Source organism: Oncorhynchus mykiss, chromosome 21, assembly GCF_057628025.1.
Source record: "Oncorhynchus mykiss isolate SJ-2025 chromosome 21, ASM5762802v1, whole genome shotgun sequence".
Taxonomy (NCBI): domain Eukaryota; kingdom Metazoa; phylum Chordata; class Actinopteri; order Salmoniformes; family Salmonidae; genus Oncorhynchus; species Oncorhynchus mykiss.
The window spans coordinates 11,774,562-11,785,815 of NC_143042.1; the positions used below are offsets into that span (position 1 = coordinate 11,774,562).

An 11,254-nucleotide genomic window follows, 5' to 3' on the forward strand; every position below is an offset into this window, starting at 1 on the left:
TATCCAAACAGTGACCCAATTCATCCCTTAGTATTATTTTAGTCTTCTTTGAGTCTAGGGAGGTCTGTCAACACTTACATTCATTCAATTCATCTCCACTTCAGACTCTTCCGTTCCAGGAATATTAAACGATAAGGTGCATGATGAACGCTGACTCCATAACACAACGTTGTGTATTCCCTTCCAGAGAGTGTGTTTTTGCTGGAAACTGATCACCCCAAGAACCTCCTGGTGTTCGGCGTCTTCACGTCCACAAGGTGAGGCCAATGGTGATATTGCTCGAGCCTTAGTGGCTATGCTGACTGGCATGGCAGCACCGGATACCATTAGGAATGAAGCAGACATGACAGGAGCTCCTGGATAGAGACCTCCAGTATCACCTTACTGTAGCATTTCATTTTTAAAATGTAACCTTTATTTAACTAGGCGGGTCAGTGAAGAACAAATTCTTATTTACAACGACGGCCTATGTAACAGTATAGCTTCCGTCCCTCTCCTCGCCCCTACCTGGGCTTGAACCAGGGACCCTCTGCACACACAGACAACAGCCACCCTCGAAGCATCGTTGCCCATCTCGCCACAAAAGCCGCGGCTCTTGCAGAGCAAGGGGAACAACTACTTCAAGGTCTCAGAGCGAGTGACGTCACCGATTGAAACGCTATTAGCGCGCGCCACCACTAACTAGCTAGCCATTTCACATCGGTTACACCTACGCCGGCCAAACCCGGACGACGCTGGGCCAATTGACCGCCGCCCAATGGGACTCCCAATCACGCCCGGATGTGATGCAGCCTGGATTCAAAATAGGTACTGCAGTGACTCCTCTTGCACTGAGATGCAGTGTCTTAGACCACTGCAGCACTTGGGAGCACACTCTAGTGACCTGCATGTAGTACCAGAGGAGGCTGGTAGGAGGAGCTATAGGAGGATGGGCTCATTTGTAATGGGATAAATAAAACAGAGTCATACATGTGGTTACCATATGTTTGATACGGTTCCATTCCAGCCATGACAATGAGCCCATCCTCCTATAGCTCCTCCCACCAGCCTCCTCTGGCACTACAGTATTTGGCTCATTGACTTAACTTTACCATACCGTTCTCATTACATTGATCACTTTTCCTTATGTACTAGTAATGCAGTTAGTGAGCTCTGCTTCCTTTCGCAATGTTGACAGCAAGTTCATTATGCATGAGTATCACCATGTAGTAACCCCTGGTGTTTCCTGAGGTCTACTGTTACTGTATGTGGTAACTTCAGACACTGTATGTGTTCAATAACTTTATTTATCCTCAAGGGCTTTTGCAGGATGGCTATGGATGCCTGTTATGTGTACTCACTAGGAACTAGGTTTGTATTCACTAGGAACTAAACGGAAGCAAACGTGCAGAAACAGGAAGGGAACTATCAATAAGAAACTTTTTTTTTTTACATTGCAAAACAATTTGCTATGCTCTGCACTAGTGAATACAACCCTGGTTTCTTCAATCATCAAGGCTAATTGGGCAGTCTCTAGATCAGGGTTACTCAACCTTGTACCGGGACCCTTCCATAAATCCTAAGGAAACACATGTATCTTTTAACCCGGCCATTTGAGACTCATCCTCTCTCTATAGCCAACACAAACAGTCTGTAGTCTCCATGTCTCCAAGCAATCTCTCGCTTGCGCTCTCTCTCCCGCTCTCGCTTGCTCGCTCGCTCTCTCGCTCTCTCTCTCGTTTATATTTATATATATATATATATATGAATCTCCAACACAGTCTGTAGTCTCTATGCAACATTGTCATTCCTATAAGCACAATGTGTTTCTTCCTTTTGCTCCTTCAGGCTTTCTCCTCTGTTTTGCTCGCTGAACAAAGGCTCTCTGTATTACTGATGGTCATGTGGTTTTTGGGGTCTGGTCCAAACCGCATCATATCCTTCTGGGAATGGAGCAAGAATGGGGGAAGAGGGGCAAGTTGGGTAGGGCGAAGTGGGGTGGCAGTAAGCTTCACCCGGATTTGATGGCTTGGATATCCTATGAACAGCAGGGTTTAAAGGACTGATGTTTTAACTGGGTGGATCTGGGGGCTTCTGGGATGTCAGTTATCCACATCACACTGACTGCCGGAATGTGTGTGTCGTTTCCCACAGCTCAGTGTTTAAGGGCTCGGCCGTGTGTGTCTACAACATGGCAGACATCTTGACAGTCTTCAATGGGCCGTTCGCTCACAGGGATGGGCCGAACTTTCAGTGGGTGGCGTACCAGGGACGGATCCCCTACCCCCGGCCTGGAACAGTGAGTTTAGGATCTAATATCTGGATTGAACTCAAAATAAGACGAGCGCCAATGCAAATGTACAGTTCCTTGTTGTTCTCCTACACAGTATCTACTGTGTCTATCAGTGTGGTTGAGGAAACAAGGTCAGAGAAACATTAATCGATGAGGATGAGGACAGCAGAGTTCAGGGTCAGGGGTAGGCTTTTCCTTTATGTACCTTTGTCACAGAGCTGAGTGGTAGGGATTTATTCACCTCTATAGCATCTCTCCTCTTTCTCCCTCCCTCCAGTGTCCAGGCGGAGCCTTCACCCCTCACATTCAGAGCACCAAGGAGTTCCCTGACGATGTGGTGACGTTTGTCAGGAACCACCCGGTCATGTTCAATCCTATCTACCCCGTGGGCAGGAGGCCCCTGGTGGTCAGAACGCAAGCTGACTACAAGTACACCTCCATCGCTGTGGACCAGGTGACCGCCGCAGACGGGCACTACCAGGTCCTCTTCCTGGGCACAGGTTTGTACTGAACGATACATCCTTATTGATCTGTTAGAGACAACTAGCACCCAGCCCCACCACACAACATACACACACCACAGGCTGGGAGCAGCACAGGGCCTGTACATCGCCTACATCAGCACCTAAGTAGCTGTTCAGGATGCCTGTTCAGGATGCCTGTTCAGGATGCCTGTTCAGGATGCCTGTTCAGGATACCCTCAGACTAACATTCTCATATTCCTCGTCTCGCCACTTGTGTTCAATAACCATCAGAGTTGCACTTTAAAGAGCTCTGACTAACGTGGTGGGTTATATGAGTGGGATGCTTCGTAAAGAGTGTGACATCGTCCATGATGGAGCATCCATGTAGGCTACGGATGCTAATAGATCTCCAGGCCCCAGCATGACAGCCTAAATGACCTGTTCACTCTGTCACCAGGGGGTGGCGCCACCACAATCCCCTCATTATACATAACCCACTTAATTCCATTTCATTCTATATTGCAGTAATCCATCTCTGCTCTCATGCCATAACGCAGGCATTTCATAAGCAAATGATTACAGAGGGGATATGAACTCAAGATAAGTAGTCGGTCTCGCTCTTCTGTGAATAGAACAATAACTGCACTATAACGAGCTGCAAGAGAGAGAAATAGACATTCAGGAGGGCGATGCAGCCCACTGGGTGGAGGAGGAAGAGGAAGAGGACAGGTCTGAGAGGGGAGTGTGGAGCTGGCTGTACGTCATGCATCCCAGGGAGCCTCTCTCCTTTCTCTCACCCACAGCTGTTTATGTTTATCAGCCTTCCAATCCGCCAAGATTCCTGAAGACATGCCAGTAATGTCAGACTACAGGGCGGAGAGGTGGGGGCTTTGTTTCAGGGATGTGGAGGTTTTTTTCAGGGATTTTCAGGAGATCTTCCTGTAACTCTCCTCTCTCCTCCTTCTGCTCGCTAACTCCTGGACAAACATAGCTCTACCCCTTTCCGTGGCCTTTGTCCGTTCTCCTCTCTGTGGGTTCTAAAGCTCACAAACCCACAACTGGCTTGACTGTGGATACCGGTCACAGCTGTCTCCATTCTCTGACGTGTATATGGAACTGATAGATACACACACACACATTTCAAAACAATAACATGTAGTATGGCAATTGTGAAGTTTTTTTTGTCTGTAATGTATTTTTCGTTATGCGTTTGCTAATGGGGATCCGAATAAATCAGAACAAAATGTGTGTGTGTGTGTGCCCGTCCCCTCAGACAAAGGGACAGTGCAAAAGGTCATCGCTCTCCCCACAAACCGCTCCCTGGACCAGGATCTGATACTAGAAGAGCTGGAAGTGTTTAAGGTTTGAATTCTCTCTCTCTCTCAAACACAGACAGACATCAAATGCAGACAGAATAGGAGCTCTTAGCTTTTTCACAAAGGGTCACAGACTGTACTCCTAAGGGAGGGGCATTCAGGAGCGTGATGACCCGGGCACTAGACCACCACACAAGACTGATGGGAAGCATACTGACATTAGAGGGCGATGCCAGTCACCCATACCAACCCTCACAGGCTCTGTTTGATCTCAGCGTGATAAACAAAGCAAGTCATCTGTGTGATCAAGGCCCAACCAAGCTTTAATCTCTCTCTGCACCTGGACTACACCGGTCTCCCACTAGTGTAGTTTGACGTGTCATAGAGATCTCACATAGTATTCCTACTAGTTCCGCGCGTTGGACGGTTACAAGGTACTCAATAGGATGTTAGATAACCTGAGTGTTGGTAAAAAGACCCCTACACAGGATATACATTTGGTCCTTTACATTCTAAGATTCACGGTGTGCAACAAGGACTAGCTCAAACACACCTACAGTCTTATGTAATATGATAAGATAAGAAAGTTATTATGGTCCATTACTTTTATGACATAGGGTCACAACATTTGTTACATAATATTATTGACATTGTGGCATGTTTCTCTCTTCCCAGGACCAAGCTCCAGTGACAAACTTGAGAATATCTTCCAAAAAAGTAAGTATATGCAAGCAGTGCTTAATGTATCTCAATATTGTTTCAAAATGCTTCTGATTAGCTCATTGCTATCGCCTAGTGCAATAGTTTATTTTCTGCATTAAAATTGTGACTCAGCCGGAAAGCCAGATAATAAGCCATAATTGTCCGTGAGCTTAACTTAGTTAAGTCACGCTTCCACTTATTAAAACAAACAGTGTGGTTGACATTTGAACTGTTTTGCCTTGCAGCAACAGCTGTACGTAAGTTCAGAGCACGGCGTGTCTCAAGTGTCTCTGCACCGTTGCCATGCCTACGGCTCAGCCTGCGCCGACTGCTGCCTGGCCAGAGACCCCTACTGTGCCTGGGACGGCCTGAGCTGCTCCCGCTTCTACCCCACTGGCAAGAGGTACGGTACTACAGACCCTGGGTTGGGTCAACATCAACAGTACAATGCCAACTGTGAGAAAAGACCACTCTAAAGCAAACCGAGCGGCACAATTAACATTTTACAGTGTTATTCCACTCTATGGTGCAGTCTGCTTTTACCCGTAAAACATTGGTGCTGAGGACCCAGGTTGTTAAGGGTTACAGTATAGGGCAACGCTTCACATAGCTAAGGGGTTATTCATGGGGAATTAGCTGGGAATAAAGACAAGTCAGGCTCATCTGGGCTCAATCACCTGCTTTCATTACCTCCCCGATATCTGTCTGTTCCAGAGGTTGTTCCCCGCTTCAGCATTATCGTTGTGATGTCATTCTGTTCCCCCTGTTCTGACACTGTTCCTGTCCTGGTCCTTGTCTGTGTTTGGTATACTCAGTGTATACACCATGTATTCTTGAATTGATCCAACCATAGCCGTAGCACAGTGAGTGATACCGTTCTACTTTGAACAGTCCCCCCTCTGGTTTCCCTCCTCACCGGCTGCTCAGCTGCCATTTCAGTCAACCACAGTTCAAGTGCAGCTTGGTCAGGGAACAGAGGCTCTGCCCTTTTACTCCTCAGAAAGCCTGCTGTTTAAGCTCTCTCTCCCTGTAGCTGTTGGATGGGAGGCGACTGAACCATATAGTGGAATAACACTGTCAAATCTTCCTCACACCTCTGTCTGGCTCAGTGGTCCTTCCTCACTGTTGATATTTGGGGATTTTAGAGATTTTCATAATGGGCTGGAGGGTTGGTGTAACCATGTTTCTAAGCTACTGGGCTTTGTGAAAGGTAGGTATTCTCCAACTAGTTTATGTAGGCAATGAAACTAGATATACAATATATTTGACAGGATTCAACGGTTAGGCCACTTCATAGTACATTTTATTTAAATATATATATATATATATAAGGGTACTGTATTGTGGCATTGGAAATATTTCTGGATGGTTATGGTTTCTATACAGAAGGAGCAGAAGACAGGACATCATCCATGGCAACCCACTGACTCAGTGCAGAGGATTCAACCTGAAAGGTATGACGACATCCAGCCAACGTGCACCAAATGCCTGAGAAACCCACAGCTCTGTTGAATTGGCCAACAGAGGGCATTGGTGTGCTTATCCATTTATCTGATTTCCTCGACTCATTTGTTATGTGGCTAGTCTATCCCAGCTGTGCTCATTTTACTCTAAAAGGGTCTAACATAGATTCTGTTGGTTTATGGGTCATTTGAGTTCAGGCCCTTGTGGGTCAGCAGCAGGTGCATAGTGTTTTACTGTATTGTCCCCTTGAGAGTGAGAGAGAGAGTGTGTGTGTGTGTGTGTGTGTGTGTGTGTGTGTGTAAGCAAACAGACTATACAGAGATGATTCACTCAATCAGCTGTCGGCAAGCAGTCTAACAAGGGGAGGCGCTACGATCCCCATAGTGCTACATTCCAGTATAAGTCTGTGTAAATGAACATATGTCATGGGACTAAACCATATGGTCACTGGTGCTAATTACCCTGTCATCCATCCAGCATGGGGATGAGCTAGTTGGCTGGGACACAAACATCAGATGACAATGCTGTCAGTTAAAGACCAGGTCAACCAAGCTTGTTCTACTATACAGATATGAAGTGCATCTCAGTGGGGATTCAATCTGACAAACAAGCGTACTTGGGGGATAATCTTAACTTGAGTCAAATTTCAATGGGAGACTAATTGAAAATTAGACTTAAGTGGAAGTTAGGATTCACCCCCTAGTGACTGTGAGGGTTTGGTTGTACTGCAGGTGTCACTAACCCTCCGGTCAACTTTTGACCCTGACTCTTGGGACCTACATCATCCTGTTGTGTGGTTTATGTCTGTCAATGAGTTGACGTGTGTGAAACACCCTTGTTTCAGCGTACAGGAACGCGGTGGAGATGACCCAGTATGGAGTGAAGAACAACACCACCTTCCTAGAGTGTCTTCCTAAGTCCCCTCAGGCCTCCATTCGCTGGCTCATCCACAGAGACAATGACAGGAGGAAAGAGGTCAGACGACAACTTCCCGAGTCAAAGTTAATTGAGAAGCTGGGTTGAACCATAGAAATCGAATGATTCATGCTGTGTGTTCAATGTCAGAGCTGGCTCAATTGGCTCAATTCCGACTCCAGTTTCTTGCAAATCAATGACGTTTTAGGCAAGAATGGAATCCCATGACGTAAAGGAGGATTGAGTAGGTATCCTTCGATTGTGACGACGTGTTTGAAGTAATATCAGACCACTATCATGTCATGCCTCGGGGATGACGTTGTAAAGTATTTATTGGCTGTGTAACAAGATAATGAGTAGTGATTATACTGTAGATCAGATGTGATATGGGACCTAACTAATGAGTCTATTCTCAACGGGGGGGAAACATTTCACATTATTGACACCCTCTGAGACTTCCTGCTGCCCATCAGTCCATGAGAAATTATACGGGGCTGTGTTAAGAGAACCTGCTCTTATAAGGATTCACATCTTTTACAGATTTCACTGTTTGTAGCTCATGAATAATACTTATATCAGAGATTCTATGAGAATGAGTATTCCAGGTGAACTGTTTAAAGACTTCCTCCTGCCATTTTTGAACATTTTTAGCAAAATTGTGTTTTAGACATAACTGCAAACTTCAAGGAGTAGGGCATTCATGGCGTTGGGCTGATGGGAAGTCGTGATATCATGGGCCTCCCCCTTGCTTGTGGGACAATAGAGAACAAAGGAGTAAAGCCCCCCCTTGTGCTATGTCATGACATATCTGGACCACCTATTGAGATGTGCCTTACGTTAAGTCAATCCAGTGTTAAATGAGCTGAAAAGGAGACTGGAGTGCCACTTGAAGTTGACTTGTCTTTGCTCGATTTACTTGACTATAGATCATGCTGTGGGATAATGTGTTATGCTATAGGACAATTAAGACCATTCTGCTGACACCTCTCTTTCCCCCTTCCAGGTGAAGCTGGGTGACCGTGTGGTCGCCACTGACCACGGCCTGCTCATCCGCTCCGTCCAGCTGTCCGACCAGGGCCTGTACTATTGCCTGGCCACGGAGAACACCTTCAAGCGCACCGTGGCCAAGCTCCGCCTGCGTGTCCTGAGTGAGGCCATGGTGTCAGTGCTGATGGACAAGCAGCAGTCTCCCTGGGCCTGGGCCAGCACCCTGCACCCCAAGGCCCTGCTCTCAGCCTTCAGCCCTGCAGAGAGCCTGGCCATACAGCAGTACTGTAAGGAGAAAAAGCAGCTCCAGAGCCTGCAAGGGGCCAGGCAGCAGAAGGGGCCGAGGGGAGGGCCTCCCCTACGGGGTGACATGGCCAAGCTCAAGCCCCTGCTAGACCTCCGGAAGAGCCGCAACCGCAGGAACCACCTGGAACTGCCTGATGTCTGACTGGTGGAGACAAGGGCTGTGTAGAGGGGGTATACATGAACACACACACACACACACAACCCCCGAGCTCCCGCCCTGCCCAGAGGCAATGGACCTGAACTGAACACTTCCCTAGCTCAAGCTACTGTAGGTTTACAAGGAGAGAGTGGGACTCACCCTGCCTGGGGCTGTCTGTAGTCTTATATGCATGAGGTACACTGACCAGATGACTGTGATATACATGCACACCTCACATCCTGTCACACTCGCCATTTAGACAGAGGTGTAAGCCCTGACCCTGGATCAGGACACATGGAGATGTGTGGATTTAGGCATCGGGTTCAGGTGTCGTAGGCTACATACACAGGATGACTTACTGCATTCAATGCTGCTCCCATAGCTCTATGATAATACTTGCCACACATATATACTGTGTTCACGCTATACAGTAGGCAAATGGTCTGATAGCAGTATTGTAGTATATTCTGTATAGACATTTACAGCATGGGGAAATGCATCAAGCAGCGTATAATGGCTTAGTATGGATGGATGTCTGGTCCAAGGAGAACAAACCTGGACTTACAGATGGTAAAGATTGTGATTTGAGTAGGGAGATCATTGGCATATTAATTTGTATATCCAAGAGGGGTGTTTCATAGGGAGCACCCTAGTTGTTTACACTCTGCTCTGCAACTGTACATTGACTCATATTCATATCATATTCATCCATATGAACACGGTTTACAACTACCACCTATTACAGTTTTCCATTTGACAAAACGACAGGGCTGTCGTCAATATCAGAAACAAATCTCTCATTGTATGACCCGCTTCTATGTTCACATTGTAGCCCTGTCTCTATGGAGGAACTCTATCCCTCCTAACACCAGATAAAATAGCAGCACAGCCTATACAAAGGGCATATTGTCCACACTAAGTGGTCCCAATAAAAATATTCCAGCCTTGGAAATTGAAACAGTGGCTAGGCCAAAGTACACCTCCAGCTCAGCTGCCACCCATATGGACAGTACCGTTACACTAGAGCACGTAGCGCTGTGTGAGCAAAGAACCTTTGTTGGGAGGGATTCTGCTCAATTTATTACAGGAACACTGGTAAGACCACCCGACATGTTCACAATCCTTACTCAGTCATATTCTAAACATCACGTTGAATAGGACAAAGGTCATAGAATGCTGTGACCTAACATTTTACGTCGTCTTTCCTGTATTTATTCACGTTACTTGGAACATTTATGTTCTTAAATGGTACGGGACATTGTGCCATACTGTACAAGTATCTCTTCGATAGTGTACGATACTGTGTCGTCAGCACATAAGCATGTTAATGTGTATATTCTCCATCTTAACTTTGTGGCTATTTGCAATACATCGCTGGATTGGTTTTATACTGATGGAGTATAGCAGTGACGCACATCCTAGCTTTTGTATTCAGGTACATGCATGTACACTCCTGATTTTGGGGTTTGCATTTTCTTGATCCATGATTTGATGAGATATATTTCATCCCCTTACGGAGTTTTAATTTCACGTACAGCAAGGCAGACGTGCACGATCAAAAATAACCATGACGACCATTTAACTTGAATATCATTCTAATCATTTCGTTCACAGTTTGTGAGATGGTCAGATTGGCGCTCTCTGTTTTCTATAGTGTGAATAGCTCTCTCCTGTTTGTCTCAGAAGTATAGTCTGTGTAGATGTATTCAGGGTCTGTATGTGTACAGAGTGTTTTTCATTCTTTATTTTTCATCATTGTAACTTATGTCATTGTGTCCAGTTTTTGTGGATCTGCGCTTTGGAATGTGACCCTAGTGTATATAATTTAACATATTTCATCAAACATTCTTGACCGTATCTGCAAATCGTAGAGCTATATTTTCTGTTTGACAAAATATTTTTTTGAAGGTCTGGCTTTTCCTGAAAACATAAATCTCTAGACTGACGAGTTGAGGTCGAGTCAAACGTTTAACAAAAGTGTCGTCATAGTGATGTTCAATGTCATTTCCATGTCATCATAAAACTGGTGTATTTCTATTTATTAATGTAATGACAGCCTGAATAAATGCATTTAGAAACTACTTTGAAAGTCCTACATTTAGGTTGTAGGTAGTCAGAGATGAATCTGACAGGAAAGGAACAACAGGATCATTCCAAGGAGCAGGAAGTCCCCATATTTCACTTATCTCTTCAGATGTGATACACTTTCACTGTTCAGTCACGCTTAGGAATTACATCGATTTATTGAATGCATGGAATTCATGAGGTTGGTGGCACCTTTTAATTGGGGGGAGGCTTATGGTAATGTCTAGAGTGGAATTGGTGGAGTGGTATCAAATACATCTTAGACATGGTTTCCATGCATTTGATGCCATTCCATTTACTCCATTCCAGCCATTTATTATGAGCCGTCCTCCCCTCAGCAGCTTCCACTGATGAAATTGTATGATGAATGAAAACAATCACATTACTGTTCTGTTGGCTAGATATTTGCCGTGTTCATGTGCTAGTTGGAAATCTGAAATATCCATATTACTAACTGGTTGAACGCGGTACGTGTATAATAACTACAACCAGTTAGCAAGTCGGAAACTTACATTTTCGACTAGCACGTGAATGCAGCATTAATATTGAGAAAAAGGTCAGGGGTCCCTTCTGAGGAATTATGGGTAGGAAGAAGCTGCCCATG

The 11,254-nt window shown here is 45.5% G+C and overlaps 1 protein-coding gene across 5 annotated transcripts in view; it reads left to right on the plus strand.

The window, feature by feature from the left end:
- The window catches only part of LOC110499980 (semaphorin-3C), a 43,014-nt gene extending 32,368 nt beyond the window's left edge, over positions 1–10,646 (plus strand). For 3 of the 5 annotated variants that reach the window (XM_021577067.3, XM_021577068.3, XM_090213762.1), the window contains exons 10-18: positions 188–257; positions 2,134–2,278; positions 2,550–2,772; positions 4,010–4,098; positions 4,728–4,769; positions 5,000–5,157; positions 6,141–6,208; positions 7,063–7,193; positions 8,137–10,646. In XM_021577067.3, coding sequence (XP_021432742.3) covers positions 188–257; positions 2,134–2,278; positions 2,550–2,772; positions 4,010–4,098; positions 4,728–4,769; positions 5,000–5,157; positions 6,141–6,208; positions 7,063–7,193; positions 8,137–8,568 — 1,358 coding nt within the window. In that variant the 3' untranslated portion in view covers positions 8,569–10,646. Of the gene's footprint in view, positions 1–187; positions 258–522; positions 808–2,133; positions 2,279–2,549; positions 2,773–4,009; positions 4,099–4,727; positions 4,770–4,999; positions 5,158–6,140; positions 6,209–7,062; positions 7,194–8,136 lie in introns of those variants that run through there. The other 2 variants (XM_090213763.1, XM_090213764.1) reach the window with 2 other exon arrangements.
- The last annotated feature ends 608 nt before the right edge of the window (positions 10,647–11,254 follow it).